The following is a 20,155-nucleotide window of genomic DNA, read 5'->3' as shown; positions in this document are numbered from 1 at the left end:
AAATATTGCTGAGCGTGCGGCTGTTTCCGGTCGCTGCATGGAATACGAATAGATGAACAGTGCTGTCCTGTTGTGGCTTATGATGAGTTCAGTATAGTGAACCTCATCAGGCTTAAGCCTGCACAGTACAGCAGAATCATTAGCTGGACTCTCATCCTCTGTTTTTACTGTCTATGGTTTTTACACTATGATAATCAAATACTGAAGACAAAAGAATCTACTCTGAAAAGTGCATAACAATGTGCTCATAAATCTCAGAGACAAACAAGCCTGTTTAAAACTCACATTTGAATTTCAAAGCACACTTAGTCCAAGATCACTAATGAGATTCAACAATATAATATACAATAAAAAATAAACTCAGTCAGGAAAAAGTGCGCAATTATGAAGCCAATTAATACTGCATCACTTGAGATAAAACAATAAAAATATAAATCAGCTTTTTAAGGGCAATATTTATTTCTAACCATATTAAATGTAGTCTACGAGTCATCATTTATGTCAAAGTTGTAATTTTAGTTAGAATAATAAGAAACTGTATGGTTGCAGTATAAACAAACCCCATCTTTCCACAGCTGAAGATGCACAAAAGCTGCATCAAAAGTGCCATTTAAATGTATTTGCTCAGACTGTTTAATGAAGATTAGACGTTCCATAAATGCATTTATACAGTTACATTCCAAATGCATAATGTTGCAAGATTAATAATGTACTTTTTTAAACATACATACTGTATTTGGAAAATTGCAATGATACTTTTAAATATGAAACCAAACCACCAGTAGGTGGCGGCAAATCACTGTCCTAATGAGTGAGTCATCGATTCAAACGATTTATTAAACGGCCGATTTATTCAATAAATGAAGCAAGTGACTGTCTTGATGAATGTCTCAATGAATCATTGACTCACCTGATTCGTTCAAAAAATGTGAATCATTCAGTAACAACAGTGTTGCTCGGAGATGTGTGACTGCTTTCTTTAGAGAATTGTACAGATAAAAAACCTTTAATACAAGATATTCAAAAATATCGAACTTTAGTTTGTAGTCCTGAAACCCATAAGACAATTTTAGCATTTTCAAGTCATGTGTTTAACCTCAAAAGTGAAATTTAAACTTTGTTTTTAAAAACATGTAACAAAACAAGAAATGTAAAGTTCTACATAAGGTCAACAACTACCAAATAGATGAGAGTTTATCTGCTGGATAAATCATACAACATTTGTAATTCTTATGTTGCAATGTGTTCACAACTTTTAAAACACTGTTTAAACTGTGCAAATATCTATTATAAAGTGACTTACAAATGTGGACAATGGAAGCAATCAAAATCAACAAAAGAGCAATGATATACAAGTGCTATAACAAGTCTCAGTTACAGTAGCTTAACTCAGCACGTAGCAAGGTTTAAACTAAATAATATAATAAATAAAAAGAAAACAGATAGAATAGAAAAATAATAAAGCAAGCTAGTGTTAGAGGCTTTTGTTAATTGTATACTAAATGAAATGAAAACAGAATACAAAAAGATTAGAAACCTAGTTAGTTAGAAAAATATGGCAAAATATAGGGCAAAAGATTCAAATTTAGCATATCTTTATCAAGTATCCTTACATTTGTGAAAACAAAGTCATCAGAGCAAAGTAGATTAGTGCACTTTACAATTTCTCTGAGATTTTTGTCAAAAAAAACAAAAAACAAAAAAAACAACAACTATTTGTTTCAGTGTGTCGACTGTCTCTCAGTGAAATCGGAGTTTCTCCCATGCATATGATCATGTTAGTTTGGACCGGCCTTTCTGTGTAGCTTGTTTTCTGTGAGCTTTAGTTTTGAGCTGAATGTTCACTGCTGAACACCTGGGAGGCATCCAAGCGATGGAGAGAGTCCATGATATTAAATGATTACCCTGACACCCTAAAGGAAAAGAGGACTAAGTCATTTCACAGATGCTTCTATCTAAAGTGACTTGCACCAGAGGTTTTCTACTGGTCACAGATCACACAATTATTGCCTGCTAAGAGAATGAAAACATGGAAAACAAAGAGAAAATTAAAAACGGTCAACATGCTTATTTCGTTTCATGAATACAAAATGATTTTACTTAATCATACAGTTAGTGTTTATATTTTAATGTCATTTTAAGGACTATGATTTGTTGCTACATGGTGTAAAATCTGGGTCCTGCAGTGAAACAATTTGCGATCCACTGATTTACTGTGCTATTTATTAGATTTCTGCTTTAAGCAAGAACTTGTTTAGTGTCTTGATCAGGGGTTTTATTTTTTTAAATGCCACACACCCCAAATATGATCATTCTTGTACATGGGATTTGCTTTGGGATTTACATTGGGATTTTCTAAACTTTAAGAGGCAACTATATATTTTCATTTATTAAGACCCAATTTATACAGTAAAAACTAATTCTATAAATATGTATAAAATACCATTTGGAAAATATTTAGTTTACTGCCACTATTACATTATTATATCATTTGTGACTATGTTAATCTACAGTTAGATTTATTATTTATTTAAAACTGGTTTATCTGATTTTTATTTGCATCAAATTCTCTATTTAATTACATTTATTTAAATGTGTTTGTTTATTATTATTATTGTTCTTTCTTTCTTTTTAAAGTTTTCCAGTTTGAAAACTCTGGGTCTTGATCAAGGACACAATGGTTTGAACCCAAAATCCATATTAAATTATATATCAATAGAGAATACAAAACCGATATGATTTTAGTCGACTATTTCTCAATTATCTAGAACGTGTTGCAGAACTATTGTCAAAATCATGGCTATAATGCAAAGCACGACAGCCAAATTAATGTTTCTTTGCATATTAAGGTTACTTAGTTAACACATTATAACAAAGCAGAAATTTCGCGGCCTAAAGTACTGAAAACATACTGGTAATAATATTAGTTAATGCCTCTGTTTTGCACAAAACACTCAAGACATCAGTGTGCCACCTCCTTCGCTTCTCCCCGGAAACACAGTGATGCTGAACAATAGTTCCGCAACGGACACATTTTACGATACACTTTCTTTTTACGATGCATTTATTCTAAAACTAAAAATAACTGTAGTTCATCAACATTTCTAAATGTGAGACACGACGGTGGACACTTTATTTATTCGTGTCTAACATCCGAAGAGGTAAGAAACAGAAACTATACAGCGCTTTGCCGCCAGTAGATGGCAGTGTTTTTTTTGTATTCGAAAATGAGAAATTCTAAAACTGGACGCATGGCATATTCTTTCTTTCTTTTCTTTTAAACGCCATACCAGCTTCTAGGGCTATATTCGTGGCGAGAATAAAGTTTAATCAATCAAACGACATGGCATATTCAACATTGCGTTATTCATTCATTCATCCTTCTAATATACATGCCAATGATAATTTCTTTCTGTAAGTCATTTCAAAACAAGTTGTACTTGTAACATGTGGTGCTTTGCAGAAACCCTTACAATTACAAGCTTGTACAGCTGTTAACTCGTTAAGCTTCTTCTGTTTTCAAAAAACCAATGGAGAAGATTAAACAGGAAGAAATACCTGGGACATTTATATCGGAGAGTGAAGGAGTAACAAGCGTTATCGTCATTGTGATGAGATTTCCTTTGTCCCCTTGTCTTCTTTTGTTAAACCCCCAAAGGACACAAACAGGAGTGAAACAACAATCAGCACTGTCATCAGATGAAGACGGGAAGTGTTTTGCTGACTTGAGCAGTACAGCAGGCCCATGTTGACCTTTATGATCATATTTCCAAAAATCCTGTCCTTTTGTTCACGTTTAGCCTGTAGAGATAGGGACTGCATTAAAGTCCCCAGAACTTTCTAAATAACAGGACTATATTAAATAGCAATGACTTGACATTTCAGTTGACATGAGATGTAAAACTTAGTAAAGCTGCTCCAGCTTATTGCCGAGTGTATTTGTGGCTGAGTGCATGATGAGAAGCAAAGAGGTGTGTGTAGTATAGAATACAGTGTGTGCCGAGTAGGTATGCATACACACACAGGCCTGTGCCAGCAAGCAGAACAAAACAACCTATCTGTAACCCTATGAAGCCTACTGCATCGTATGTGATATATAAATTTCTAAGGCATCTAAATGATCGACATGATCGACATTGTGCTGAAAAACCTGTCATTCACAATTTACTACATGCCTTCATTTGTCTGATTAAAAGTTAATATTTTCAGGTTATGTTACACGTGTCTTTTTGCAGTGAAATCTTGAATTTATTTAAAAAAAAGTAAAAGTAAGAAAAACGTTTTTAATATCAGTGATATTTTACTGGACTGAAGCATGTTCACTTGATTATACATGATATTAGTTATAAGGATCTCATTGATTTGCATTACAAGCTCAGAATTTTATCTTTACTTTTTGGCCATACATAAAAACATCTGCTTTTGTGTAAGTGAAAATGTTCTCAATACATCACTATATCATTTTAAAATCTGAATGCCTCGAATATGATACAAAAGAAAAAACCATATGTAATTTTTTTTTTTTTAATGAACACAAATATGCTCTTGCTCATTTTCCTAATATAGTACATCTTATATGACTATATTTTTTTTTTTTTTGTGAACTGCCAGGGCAAAACTTTCCGGCTAAGCATGCTCAGGATTGCTCAAACATGTAGATCAATATTTCAGGCATTACAGAGAAATCATTGATCTCAGCAGTAACACTTACGCTTCCTGTGGAACATTGACTGAGCAAATGTGTGTTTGTCAAACTCAGTCATATGATTCTGTATGATGCCATTTCTTTCTTTCTTTTTTTTTCTCAAAAACAGACCAAAGTAATAGCCTTTTTGCTTTTATTGAGCATCATATTAAAACGTAATGATGTAGAAAACAATAAAGATTATCAGATAACAATTTCTATTTAAAGAAAGCTTTATTAATAAGCCATTTTATTAATATAAGGGAACAGGTCTCCTTAGAAAACTACATTCTAGCATGGTCATTTGTATTGTGTTATATTTATGCACTTTTTTGCCTTTTTTATTTCGAGAGAAGGTATTGGGTGGAGAGAGGGAAGCAGGAACAGTGAAGGACCTCGAGATGCAAATAGAACTCGGGTCAATGTGAGCGTAGTTGTCGACGACTCAAATGCACTAACCATGAGGTTATCTGTGTCGACTTGGTTTGTGCATTACATTTTTTCTCATCTGGGAGTTTGATTCTTCCATTGTCAAGCACTGGATGAAAGTCAGCAGACTTTGGTTTTGTCTGAATGTTCAGTTCAGAAGTTACACATTAATTTTGTTTTATTTTTAATAGTTGCAGGTTTTATAATACAACAACATTGAGCTCTTAACAATGCCTCCAACAATATGTAGAGATGGCAAAGTCATCTGTACTTACAGATAATCAAAATGGAAATCAAAAAGACCAAGATTAATATCACACAGAAGAAACAAAACTCCAAAATATCAATTTACATAAACACGCATACAGTATCCAAAGCTTCATGGGACACATTTGGTACAGAGACTGAAAAATGATGATGAAAACACCATACGTAGCAAAACAACCAAACAGACATTTTAAACCATCCAACTCAGTGGCTTAACATTGAAATAAACATCCAAAGCAATGGGAGGGTGTCTGTTCAAATTATACAAATGTTAATTTCTGTAATATATTCATGACATGGTTATGACAGCAAAGTGAACACCAGTGGAGGATAAATGACATTTAACATGCAACTTTTTTTTCTTTTTTCTGAAAAACACTAAACAAGATGTAGCGCTAATCACAGATAAACACGGTCTTATTTTTGTATTTTTTTTTTAATGTTATTACAGTATTGAAAAGTATTCTGAACTAGCCTTTTTTTAGTTTTGTCATGTAGTTTTTTTTTTAATATAAAGTTTTAATTTCTATTTAAGTTTTAGTAATTTCATACTCCAATTTAAACTTGCATAATTTCAGTTATTTGCAACATTTTTATTTTTTTAAAGTAGATTTAAAAACACAACATAGCATGAATTAGAATGGTTTGAGCAGCAATCAGTCATTCTGATTCAGAATGTTCCACTTAGGTTTAAATTTTGTCAAATGCTCTTTTTGTATGAAAGAAGAATGGAAAAGAAACAGATGGGAATAATTGTCTGTGCTTATCAAATATCACAGAGATTTATATAAAAGGCACTGTGTGGTATCCAAATCGGATCTGCTTATTCAGAATAAGCTGTGTAATTTCTAATAAACCACAGAAAACCAAATCAAAGGAAATAAAGCACTTTCAAATGAAAACTCCACCACTGGACCAGTTTTGTCATGAGATTGATCTAGGTCATGAGCAGGACCACACAGATTCTGCTGCCTTTTTGTTCATTTGGTGCTGATTATAGGGAAATAGTTTTCATTTAGACATGGGAATATGAGGTAAAATGACCTGGGAGTACTATCTTTTGATTGGCAATGTTATCAAATTATTTAAAAATATTGTTATAAAACATAAAATAAACAAGAAAGGGCTAAAGCATGTCTTGAGCTTTTTGAATGATATGCAATCCAATCTTTTGAAAATCTGCAGATACAGTTTAGGAGCGAAAAGAGAAAAACTAACCTACATAATAGATTTAAAAACACTGAAAGCACTCATATTTGGTCATAAACAACACATGACATTACTAGAACACAAGCCTGAGAAAAATGCTACAATCTACCTACTGCCATTCATAAACACATACATATTATGGAACCATGTGGTAAAGAACAGGCCCAATTGGTCCAGAAAGCAACTTTGCCTCTTCCCTATAACCTCTGACCTTAAAATGACAAAGATCTGCATTGTTGTAGGGTCCAAGGTCAGCACTGAATTCAGCTGAGAAGAGTAACTGGCTGTCTCATCATTCAGAGATTCCTAAACAATCCTGTTTACAGAAGTGAGGAGTTAGGAAACCACCTCTTTCAGCAAAAAAGGAACATAAGTGTGCACAAAGACACACAAGGCCACAGGAAGAGTATTAACACGCACACAGCAGTGTCATGCAATAAACCAGCGACATGCACAACAGTAGGCAGCAGAGCAGTGCAATCTGGGAAGTGCATTTAAATCAGTACCACAAATTCATCTTAACTATAACCAAACACAACCTTAACTATCATTTTATGATTATCATTTATTCATAGGCTGAGTGACAAACCTGACATTTACGAGTGTTTCAACCTGACTGAAAACACTCAGCTAAATGCATTTATTGGTCAAGTGCTGCTTTTCTGCACATATTTACACACACACACACACACTTCTAAGCAGCAACTTACAGGGAATATAAGCAGACTGAGATTTAACATCTAATAAAATTCTGATTACGAGCCAGACTCCCTGACATGTATTTAATATAAAAACAAAAAATCCAGTAATAAACAATATGTAATTCATGAGTGCATCAACAAGACGTTTTAATGGAGTGGTCAGTTCAATGGACAGTGAAAAAAGAAAAGAAAATTCTGTCATCATTTACTCACCCTTATCTCATTCCAAACCTGTGCAACTTACTTTCTCCGTGGACAACAAGATGGAACGTTGGGAACCAATTTAGAGTCCATAGACTTCCATTATATGCACAAAAAGACTTTTCTCAAAATATTTTCTTGTGCTCCACAGAAGAATGAATGTCAATTATTGAACGTGAGGCTAAATTGATGACAGAATTCTAATTTTGCATGAACTATTCGTTTAAAGCTTCTATCATTACAAAGGTCTTTGGAGAAATATTCTTTCTTGCTTTAGATCTGAAATTATACATCTCAATAAACTACAACAAAATGACTACAAAGATCAATGCTACTCCCAATGCTGGCCTTTTCTATTAACATTTGAGATTTCAGATTCAAATCTCACAAACATAAGAAACATAACTGCTGGCATCAGCTCCACAGAGATTTTGCACCTTAAAAAAAAGAGAAGTTTCAGTCAACTCTTGATGCAAGAGTTTGGGTCATCCTACTGTGGCATGAACAAAACTTGTCAAAAGATTGGTCAAAATTCCTCTAAACTTTGATAATTAGCAAAAATGCTGTATTGCTTGCGAAAAATATAACAAACAATTTTCGATAAGAATAGAATCTGATATGCTACTGTACTATACATGCAATGCAAACTGCATAGAAAAAATCAATATTCTCTGGATCAACACCAAACAGGTGTTTTGAATAGAACATCTGATAAAACTACAGTGTAAATGATGGAAAACGAGTCATCTGGAAGATGCAGCACAGTGTTACACGATTGGCATTAGTTCCATCCAGTCACTGATTCAAAGGGAGTTGCCTCTGCAGTCCAGTTGGGCTCTTATTGGTCGTAAGAATTGGTGTTTCTTGCATCTAATCACAATAGGCCCACATATGCAAAAAGGAAAGGCACAAGGAAAAGAGCATTTATCCCCACTGTTCCATAGACGATATAACGATATGGCAGCTCTACCTCCATGTGCTGCCTGGCTTTCCGAACGTCGTTGCTGGGAATCCCAAAGAGCCAGCAGACGAGCGGGATGGTGAGAGCCTTCATTACGGCTCTGGTAGCCAAGAGAATGATGACACCGAGGAGAAAGCGGAGTAGACAGAGTCCGATCAAGCTGAGGGTGACAGATGGGGGCTGAAGAGGCAACATTGATGCAGGTGGGTCTGGCAAAAGGCCCAGGTGGTAGTTGATGTGGGATGCCAAGGCGATACCTGCCCCAGAGCCCAGGATTTGGGCAGTGTCGCCACGTGAGGTGCTCCAGGTGTCCAAGGTGAATGAGAAGAGGCCTAGTCCTACGTGAAGGGAGATGATGAGGAGCGGCGCATACGGATGCGTGCGGTTAAAGGTGTCGATGATTTCCAGAGCAGGACTGAAGACCAGCAGGATCAGCAAACTGAACAGAAAACCAGCAATAATGTCCTGGAGAGCATACATAAAAAACAGATATATCAACAACAAACCACAGGAATAAAAACAAAACGCCTGTGAGACCCAAAGACGTCATTAAAAAACAAAAGGTTAAATACATTTGAAAGAGGCTGGTGTAGAGAACGTACATATTTGAATATCATCTCATTTGACATGTAAATCTGTAGAGGAAGTTTGACCTAATAAACAAATGTCATTCTGAAAACATTGCTACAAAAACAAGAACGGCATGTACGAAGGAAAAAGAGGAACAACAGGAGAAATAAATACCTGTACACACCAACCAAAATGTTTGGAACCAAAATTTGTTGATCACAAAGTACAAAGTCGATGAGGAAAACTAGGATGTATTAACTAGGTGTATTAAAGCGCCGCCATTACTGTGTAGAGTGTGTGGAATGGTGCGCTGTGATTGGTCGAGCGGTTATATCACATTCTGTAAAATAAAGGAGACTGGCGTTTGTCACGGTTTGGAAAAAAAGGGAGAAAACATTACCAAATAACTCTGACCAGATACAATACTGAGTTTGACAGAATTCCTTTTTTTTTTTTTTTTTTTATGGCATTTGTAGTGTTTTGGAACCAAACTATTCATATATATATATATATATCTCAAATTATTATATATAGACTGTGTAGACTGTGTCTTCTGGTTGGTTTCATCATCCCTTTTTGTCTTGTGAATATGAGTGTTAAGACAATCCCACAGTTGCCAAGGGAACAATCTCTAGGGCAACAGCCACTCATCTCCCCAGATGGATGAGGTCACTCTGAGGGTGATATTACTGCTTAGAGCAGACATAGAACAGAACGCTCCGATGAAACATCACATTTTCAGGAATGAGGGAAAAAAACGTGTCATCCAGACACCTCGGCAACAGTTGAAATCATGTGGCAAAATGACACTGTTTGTTACTGTAACAAGATTTGTACAAGTGCATGATACATGCTAATAATGAATGTGGATTTTGAGGCAGCATCGGGCAACATGAGACCCAAACAGATGGATGTAGTTAAACCAGGCTGCTCACAGTCTATTAGAGTAGCCTCAGGTCACACAAACACACTAATTATTCAAGCCATGCGTGATTTTCCTTTAAAAAGGCTAAATGTTTTGTAAAGACTGATTACATGGCTCTGTGGAATACTTGATTCTGATTCTTATCCCTCGATAACAACCGGTAAAAGCTGATAACAAGCTCATCCGGGTAACTGAAGTCAGCACTATACTCTTGCTAGGAACAGTTTTTCTTCGTGGAAGCTTTGAGTTTGGTTAGCTAATAAAATATTAAAACTCAATTCAATATGTGTGTACAATTATTTAATTACGGACTTGCTCTCTCATTTCAACTGCTTCCATTTTGAGACGATTGTTTTGTCCATTTGTAATGGATTATAAGATAACTAACAAAAAAAAATGTCTTAAATCAATATCTTTTACCTCCTTAATTATTTATATGGTGAAATGTTGTGTAATAAGTGGTGTGAATGCACTGTATTTCTTAAATGTCCTTGAAGTTTGAACTTGCCACCTTGCTCACAACTGCCGTCTTCACATTAGCTTTGCATTCAAATATTTAAACTCAAATCAATATTTTGTGTCTAATTAATTACTTATGTGGCAAGTAACCTTGTAATAAGTGTGATAATGTAACTCCAGCCGGTTGTTATTGCAGAATGACCCCATTCAGGGTGACACAAGACCCCTCCGCTTCGAGTCAGGGTCCTGATCACCTTGTCGGAGGGTTATTCTATGATAACTACTGGCTGTACATTAAATTGACCTGCATCCACACCCAAATAAACACTACTGCTGGCAATTATTTGACCCAGTAAAGAAACACCAGAGATTTTTTTTTTCCTAGAGTGACTGCCTTAAAACAAGTATGTGTATGTCACCCATGTGATGCTGATTAGTGGTCGACCAATATATCACCAAGGGCGATATATCGTCTGAATTTTTTTTTTCAAATATCGGCATCGGCTGATAAGTTTTTCTGCTTGGCCGATGTGTTCGAGGCAGTGCACCAGACTTTTATTTTGATAGTACTGAGAGCGGCAACGCCTGAGTGCATACAGATCACACTCTCCCTCGTTTGCTGTCGTCATTAACAGTTCTGTCTAATATGTATAGAAGTTTGTCTAATAATCGGATAGAACGGTTAAACAAAGAAATTAATGTATACAACAATTAACGATTGCTTTTATATTATTAGTAATAGAAAGGGAAACATTAGAAAACTTTTGCCATCAGCATTAAGCAAATGTACAAACTTATATCATTTAAACAAACCTTTGAATGGCTAATGAACATTTAATATCACAAATCTTACAAACTCAGTCTAATCCAGCTGTGAGATCTTAAAGTGTGCATTTCTATTCAGCATGATCGCATGTTCTCTGTGTGACGTTCGGTCTGTGTGAACTGAACGCTTTAAAAACTTGAAACTCGTGATTTCAAATTATGCTGCACTATATGCATTTGCCCACTGTGATATTCATGTAATTTTCACTGTGTTCTGTACGTTAAATGAGCGTTACACTTGATTTATTTGAAAAATATCCTAGTGCATTGTATATTGTTAGTATAGTAGTATACTATAATATAATGCTTGAATGTAATGCTTGAATGACTAAAGATTTAAGAAGCTGTGCCATTTTACAAAGATAAGCCAATTTGGTTGAATCAATTATACACAAATGTATGTGTGTGTGCGTGTATCAGATTCAACCAAATATATATATATTAGTGCTGCAACAACGCGTCGATGTCATCGATTACGTTGACTACAAAAATACGTTGACGTGCGTGAAATGCGTCGATGCGTCACACTGTTTGTTTACATCCAGGCGGCAAGGAACTTGACTGGAAGTTGAAGTCGGGTGGGGGCTGCCCACCCGACAGCGTGCCGCGAGACAACAGTCACAAACCACCGAGCCACCCCAAATCAGCTCCAGATCTCTGGATACCATGCTAAACCATAGCAGAACCCTGACTACATTTTATGGTTTGGTTTGTGATGCTAAAGAACATTCCATGACGTCTCAGACAACTGTAAATTTATGGTTACTGTGGTTTAATTATGAATGCTATCATAAGCTCATATTTACCATAGTAAAATAATTTTCTTTGCCTCTTATTTATTTTATACTGTAAAAACTTCAACCACATAAGTTGAAAATGAATAAAGGTTGAAATATTATATTAGAAGTTGTACTCATATTATTTTGGTAAAGTTATCCAAAGGATTAATTAGCTAATAAAAAAAAGAACATTAGATTAATTATTTATTGTAATAAAAATAATTGTTAGATTAGTCGACTAATCGAAAAAATAATCGTTAGATTAGTCGACAGAAAAAATAGTCGTTAGTTGCAGCTCTAATATATATGTGTGTGTGTGTGTGTGTGTGTGTGTATATAGTATATCAGTCTGGCAAAAAAATAAATAAAAATGTACTAGTCGATGGCAATTATATTGCCATGGTGTGCATTAATTAATTTACTCATTCATTAGTACAATATGCAAAAAAAAAATCTCTACAAATTACATCTTTAAACTATTTATTATTTAATAAAAAATGTTTTAGTTATTTTAATTTGTCTTACCAGTATGGAGTGCATGCCCATGTATATGCGGCTCGAACACACTAGGACACACCAGCTGATGGCCAGAGAGAGACCCAACAGCATAGGATACTGTGGAAACAAACCAGCAGTTTAGAATATGCTTCAGGTATGAGATAACTTTTGCTAAATTTCACAATGAAACTAAGCAAAAGTCCTGCCATAGAGGTTAACCATTGGTTACCTGTGTGTTTCCATAACTTCATAATTTCATCTGATTTATGTGTAAATTAATTTAATGGTTAACATTGTTCACATTTTATCTACAACACAAACTGCACAGTCAGAACCTAAAAAGGATTTTTAAACTGCTTCAGGTGAATTAGAAAAGGAACAGGCTAGTCCATCAATGTATATAAATGTATATGAATTACAAGCAAAGTATTACACAGGAATGATTTGCTTTTATCTGTTTGCATGCACATGACTGCAGCAGATGCCAAAAAAAAAGAGGAATCTTATGTCTTACACTCTGTCATTTCCATGAGTTGTAGTAAGTAAATTTTATTTATAGAGCACATTTAAATTCATCTTACACTGACCAAAGTGCTGTACAAACAATCATAAAATATAGCAAAGTATAAAATAAAATAATAAAATACAAAATAACAATATTTATCCAGAAATAAAAAATCAGGATAGGCCATAGAATAAAAAGGCATTTTAAGTTTAGACTTAAAAACCGAAATAGATGGAGCACTCTTAATATCAGGTCAGGTGGCAACTGGTTCCATTAGCAGAGTTGAGGGATTTAAGAGCAGAATTAAATGAGATAAGATCAGAAATGTATGATAGGGCTTGTCCTTTAAGTGTTTCAAAAACAATCAACAAAATTTTGAATTAAACTCTAAAGGAGACAGGAAGCCAGTGGAGCGACGCTAAAATTGGAGTGATATGATCAAGTTTTTTGCACCATTTAATAATCTGGCCGCTGTATTCAAGACCACCTGCAAATGAGCCAGTGAAGATTGGGGAAGACCTAGGTATAAGGAATTACAGTAGTCCAGTCGTGATGTGATAAATGCATGAATAACTTTTTTGAAGTCTTGAAAGTAAAGTGTGGATCTAAGTCTAGAAATTATTCTCAATTAATAATAACTGCTTTTAACAACTGAATAATTAACTTTTCAAGGCAAGGCTCAGAGTCAAAAATAACACCTACATTTTTTGCATGTGACTTAACATATGGAGTAAGACTGCCTAAATTATTAACTATTGAGTTTCTGGTTTTAGAGGTACAAAAATAATCATCTGAGTTTTTTCATTATTTAGCTGGAGGAAGTTATTTTCCATCCATATTTTAATGTCCTTCAGACAGTCCAAATATGCTGCAAACAATGTCTAGATTTTAATGGAACGTATAACTGAGAATCATCAGCGTAGAAATGAAAAGAGATTTTATATTTCCTAATCATATTACCAAGTGGAAGCATGTACAGATTAAAAGTAATGGACCCAGAATGGACCCTTGAGGAACCCCACAATGGAGAGAAACTGATGATAAAGAAAACTGGCCGATAGCCACTAAAATTGTCCTGGATTTAAAATATGATTTAAACCACAATAATGCTGTATCGATGATACCAGTTCCCAGTGGTCAAGGTGTGATAAAAGGATGTTGTGATAAACTGTGTCAAAAGCAGCACTCAAATCCAATAAAATCAAAACTGCATTTTAACCACAGTCCACAGCAAGTAGCAAATCATTCATCACTTTTAGCGAAGCCGTTTCAGTCCAATGATAAGTTGCAAAACCTGATTGAAAAGGTTGAAATACCAGAGTTGAATTTAAAAACGGAAGTAACTGCGATAGGACAACTTTCTCCATAACTTTTGAAAGGAAAGGCAATTTTGAAATAGGACGATAATTATTCAAACATTTTAAATCAGCATTGCGCTTTGTAAACAGTGGATGGACAACTGCATGCTTTAAAAACGCAGGAACAGTGCCCGAGACTAAACAGAAATTGATAATTATTTGGACGCTATAAACAAATATATCAAAAGAACCTTTAATGATATCAGAAGGAACAACATCCTGGGGTGAGGTTGTAAATTTCACCTGCATCACTAAGGTCCTCAGATCAAACAAAGACACCAGCTGAAAGCTATTAAATTGGCTGTATTAACTGGACATTCAAGCAGAGTATCAGCTTATACACCGATGGTTTTCTGAAGAAAAAAAAAACAAGCAAGCACGCACACATGCAGACATGTGCAGACAAACACAAAACACACACACACACAATCCTCATGTTTGGCTGTTGCCAGAGTGTCACCATGACACCACAGCTAATGGTAACCTGCTTTCATGAAGCTGAAGGGTATCTGTTCTGGGTGTGTATCTATATGTCTCAAGTGTCCATGGTAGTATCTTTGAGCGATACCATTCGCATCACTGCCACTTGCATAATACATTTGTCCATAGATGGACCCCCCTCGAGGTATAATGGCCGTTCAACCAACAAACACTGAAGTCTATCCCTCAGCACAGCATAAAACAACCATTTATCTACAATTACTGTCCCACAAAGCAAAAGATGGTCAGGCGGATAAAGAGAGAACCATAGCATGAAACTTCAAAAAGATCTGCCACACTTTTAAGCGATTATACTAATGAACAAAATTATAATATAATCATAAACACTCTCTGTATTTTAGCAGATATAATTTTACATTGCATAATTATTTACAGTACAACATTAATTTGTATCAAATTGCTTAAACTTGCATGAAGGTTAAAAAGCAACACATTCCTATCGTTCATTGGAATCAAGCTGCTTATCTGCTCCTTTGGCAGCTCACATCCTTCTCAGACAGATTACTGCGGAGTTTAAACACTCCAGCAGAGATTTGTATGCATTGACGTTCATGTTTAAACATGTACAGTGGTGGATTTACAATAAATGGCTCCAGCTGCCAAGAAAATGACACAGCAAATAAAATGCTGCTTAAACTCAGGGATTTCCATTCAGTGCAGAAGAATAAAAGGGAACAGGACTGTTCCCTTCAGCTCAGTGAAACTCGAAAAAAAACATTTTTTTTTCAAAACATTTAACCTCCAAGTTCTGCTTTGCCTAAGCAAAAGACATCACCTGAATGAAAGAGAAAGTGAGGACTTATACAAACAGTTAAATGTGTCTGTTATGTGGAAAATATCTCCTTTGGCAGGAGTGATAACACAATTAAAAGAAAAAGTTTTGATCAACTAAAATGTATAACATGTAATTTCGGTGCCACTACCATCACCAACTGGAATTGCAAAAATGATGACTATTATTGGTCAACAAACAGAAAAGCTCTGCCTCAAACTCATGTCATTGGTTGAGCTAATGCCATGGCTTCTGCCTACTGCAATGAATTGTGGCAAAGGATCAGAAGACATGATAAATAGAAGATAAAATCAAATCACATAAGCATTTCACTTCCAATGCATAAAATAAATGACTTAAACGTTGAGTTTACATTTAAGAGTAAACCAAATGAACTATAAAACTATGAAGGAGAATTATGTATGTCTTTCTAGACGAACAGAACAAATTAACTTGATGTAGCACACAGTGTAACTGCAGGGTAAACACAGAGTCAAGGGATTTAGATGAACATAAGAAACATGACCATTAAAAAACCAAGGATTCAAACATAGAGTTAGAGCATGTTTGGTTATCCAGACCGCACCTCATGTCCTGAGACCACATGACACAGACACTGGAACACATGCTGAACCAACTCACAGAGATCTTTTTCTCCCTTTCATTTGACTCTGAGCCTTAGCTAACCTCATATGCGCATCTGCCTCTGATTATAGACTATATTTGTGTGTGAGAGCTTTCTCCAGCTGTGTATGCTGGTGTGTGTGAGATAGAAAGCTAGACCTCTGATGCTAAGACTGTATGTGTAAACAAAGTATACTGCATTATTAATGTGGCTGTAATCTCCAAGACAACAGTAGGAGTGCTAGCCAGCAAGAGACTGAGGAAGTTTTATTTTATGTGCATAGCATGTTTGTGTGTTGCTTAATACTGCTGAAGCATCTTCGCACAAATTCAAATAAACACAAACACTTACCCAAAAAACTGAGTGAACCATATTAAGGGACCCATGGCTAAAAATATTCTTGAAATTCTTATCTCAGACATCACAGACTTATGACTCAACAGTCATTTTTTGCCTCTCATTTACATTTGGCAGAAGCATTTTATAGTAATAAATCAGTGTTAAATAGAAATAGAAAGAATGAAACATTCAAATTTCCAGCATCGGCCACTGGTTTCAATGTATTCCCAATATAATCACTGATAAAATTATAATTAATATATAATGGACTGGATATGTCTAATGTGTGCACAAAAATTGCACCTGAAGAGACAGAAAACTTTTTCCAAAAAGAAAAAGAAAATTAAAAAAGAAATCCAAAGAGGAGGATAAGAAAAAAACAAGATAACAGATAAAAGAGTGTAATTAAAAAAAACAGACTACACACAAAGCATGGCTAAAGTGAAAAAGATAAGAAGAAAGCGTGCTTATCAAGTGAGCCAGCAGAAGCCATTGGCTGATGACTGATAGCAATGACACGTATGAGTGCGCCAAAATCAACCTCAGCACTTTAAGATAAGACTAAACTAAACAACACTGCCTAGTACATTCAAAGCCACTAGTCTCTAAAACCCACAGCAAACACTGGAGTTCCCTGAAAGCCTCTGTACACATAACCAGAGAATACATCTGTCCAAAAATGAAAATTCACAATTTACTCAGTAATTTATAGCATTATGTCATACTGTGACTTCAAGAGAATGTAGCCATGTTCTATCTAGCTGTGAGATAGATATTATAAGCACAAAGGTTAAACACGTGTGAGCATTTTCTAGGGTCAAACCCCTCAATGTTGTGTGTGTATTCTAAAGGTCATTCTGTAATGGTTGGCAACATTTCTCAAGAACAGTCTCATTTCATAGTTAAAGGGCCTGTGCAATTACAATAGGATAAATGGTTATATCACAATATTACCTAAATGACATTGACCTCCTGATTTGACATTGTAAACATTTCTAACCACAAGGTAAATAGCAATGAAGAACAAATGGCACATATTATATTACTTTGTTATCTACTGTAGGTGTTATCAGGTCATGATAACCTGCAAATATAGTTATAATACTCTTTAATATATTTACTAAAATTACCAGTGATAATAAATCATCCTGCAAGACATAAAAGAATGTTATGTTTGTAACACCTTTTTGTACACCCTGGGTTATCTTGTTCTTCATGTTTCACAATGTTCATTCATTACCCTGTGAAGGAAACTTACACTTTATGCCTTCCAGCCTCCAATGTAGGGTTAGCTTCATAATCTAAGGTTGGTAATGCTGACTAATATACAAGTATGAATACATATCTTAGCACAGGTTTAAAGGTGGCCTTTAAATGGGGATAAAGATGATTATGCTGGATTGTGCACAAAATAAAAAATAATCAATTTAATGAATGGACTCAGTAAGTGCACATAATGTAGAACATTGTTTTGAGATATTTTAACACCCACACAGCAAAGGATTTTAACAGATGAAATGATTGCACAGCCAGATCTTGAAAATCCACCTAAATAGGTGCCTTTGCATACTAGTTTAACTATCCATCTGAAAATGTCCTCACAGAAACCTCTTAAACTTGTGAGGATGGTGCTGCTTACTAATAAAAAGAGCAATAAATACTCCCAAAAATGCCTTAATTTAAATGTAAAAATGCCTGTAGGTGTCTGTATATTGACGCATGTTTTTGCTTAAGAAAGTTTTTTTTATTTTTTTCAAATAATTGCTTTTTTTACTATGATGTGGAAATGGGCTTTCATTCTAATAGGAAGGAATCTAATTTCATGCAGCATGATCGTCTTATTATTTAAATAGTAGTTATTCTACAAAAAAAGGATTAAAGTCAACATGATGTAAAACTTTTCTTCCCTAACTTAACATATTTCTGCGTGAAACGGCCCCTCGAGTGAAAAAAGTTGGGGTGTGTGTGGGGGGTGGTTGGTTGTTTGATAATTGCTATTTTTCACGTGAGTGACAGGTTGCTGGAGGCAAGGAACTGAAACTCATCTAGCCACACAAAGAAAAAAAACATTACTATATATATATATATATATATATATATATATATATATATATATATATATATATATATATATATATCTGGGGACACTTTTGCTTTGTGGAAAGTCACGCGACACTCATCTACTTAAATATCATACATGCACTGAATGGTGTGATTTTTTACCTCCCATCGACGGTAGGTCAGCAGGAACAGGGACAAGGGTATGGCGGTACCGGACATGGCATGCGTGGAGGGCATACTGTACTCCGAGTTGTAGAACATCTCCACCTTGACCACCGGAGGTGAGGCAGGTCTCGGCCACCGGATCACATCTTTCGTGCACTGGCCGAGATACATGACCAACACCCAGACCACGACCAGCCGGCGGCTCACATACGCGTCTACGTTCCACATGAAGAACGGGAAGAACGAGATATAGAACAGCTCGTTCCCTAGCTCAGTGCCAAGCGTGAACAGGTAGAAAAGAAACTTATTGTCGATTATGAACTCCTGCCCGAGGTCTCCGGTGAGAGAGTTTCTGCGCAACGGCTTCACCGCGGATCCCTGAGCCTCGATCCCGTCTTTATCCAGGACCTGCCCGTTTTCTCCTGCAGCGCCGTTCCCTCTGCCGCTCTCTGGTCTACGGCGGGTGGCATCCCCGCCTCCGTTCTGAACATCCCCGTGGCGAGCGCTTGGTGCCCCGTTACGAAGTCTGTCACGAGGTTCGGTCTCGCGTACCCCACAAATCCGCTGGAAGCGCGCGACGTGCTGAGGATCCTGCAAATAGTCCATGAGCCGCACGAATCCCGCTTTCAACCCGCCTGCCATGTCTAGCGACAAACTGCCTAAGTTGAACCCACCCGGTAAGACCGGGAGAAACTGGACCTAACTTACTGAGAATGAACCGTGCTGTGGGTTATTAAACCATCCCCTCCATTTCTGTCATTATAGCAACAAAACGCCCAATTGAAGACAAATAGACTATATAGCAACGTATGAGGTTATATCTAGACATACGAAGAAAAAATTAACCCCAAAAAATCCAACGTTAGTTGCAGCGGTTTACAATCCGACCTCTACGCCGTATCCGGTTAATGACAGATCTGCGCGACCCGACCACAAGTTAAAATGGGAGAGGCTTAGCACCCCGGACATTGTCTGTGATTGGTCGGTCTAAGTACCATGTGTCTAAATAATACTATTAATATTTTAACACGTCATTGTTTGATATTAATCCAACTGCTATAAAATATAATTATTTACTTTATACACGTTTAAAATGTTACCCAACCCGCCCCTGAAACATCATAGAGCCAGCATTGTCACGTGGTAGCTGTTACTTTTCACAGCGCTGTGGATTTATTGGTCAATCAACATGAGTTCATTATTAAGAAGGAATGTGTGGCCTGATTTATAATTACATGCTTACGTCGTAATAATCCTTTTATATTTTTAAACCACAAAGCTTTTAGAGTGAAAACGTTTTTATATTTAAACACAGCTCAAT

At 35.8% G+C, this 20,155-nt stretch overlaps 1 protein-coding gene across 1 annotated transcript; it reads right to left on the bottom strand.

The window, feature by feature from the left end:
• Positions 1-5,277: 5,277 nt before the first annotated feature.
• Positions 5,278-19,760, bottom strand: LOC113112461 (sphingosine-1-phosphate phosphatase 1-like). Its single transcript, XM_026278052.1, has 3 exons — positions 18,832-19,760; positions 12,536-12,625; positions 5,278-8,917 (listed from the first exon to the last, which is right to left on the bottom strand). The coding sequence occupies exons 1-3, from the start codon at positions 19,474-19,476 to the stop codon at positions 8,366-8,368; spliced, it is 1,287 nt and encodes a 428-aa protein (XP_026133837.1). The 5' UTR covers positions 19,477-19,760; the 3' UTR covers positions 5,278-8,365.
• Positions 19,761-20,155: the final 395 nt, after the last annotated feature.

Source organism: Carassius auratus, chromosome 13, assembly GCF_003368295.1.
Source record: "Carassius auratus strain Wakin chromosome 13, ASM336829v1, whole genome shotgun sequence".
Classification (NCBI taxonomy): domain Eukaryota; kingdom Metazoa; phylum Chordata; class Actinopteri; order Cypriniformes; family Cyprinidae; genus Carassius; species Carassius auratus.
The sequence above is the reverse complement of the archived record's forward strand: the minus strand, read 5'-3'. Positions and strand labels throughout refer to the sequence as shown.

Bases quoted from the DNA above. Each gene is read 5' to 3' on its own strand.
- LOC113112461 (XM_026278052.1), bottom strand. From the start codon at position 19,476: ATGGCAGGCGGGTTGAAAGCGGGATTCGTGCGGCTCATGGACTATTTG. The intron at 12,626-18,831 runs GTAAAAAATCAC...TTGTTTCCACAG, and splicing joins TGACCTACCGTCGATGGGAG to TATCCTATGCTGTTGGGTCT. The intron at 8,918-12,535 runs GTAAGACAAATT...TATGCTCTCCAG, and splicing joins TGGGCATGCACTCCATACTG to GACATTATTGCTGGTTTTCT.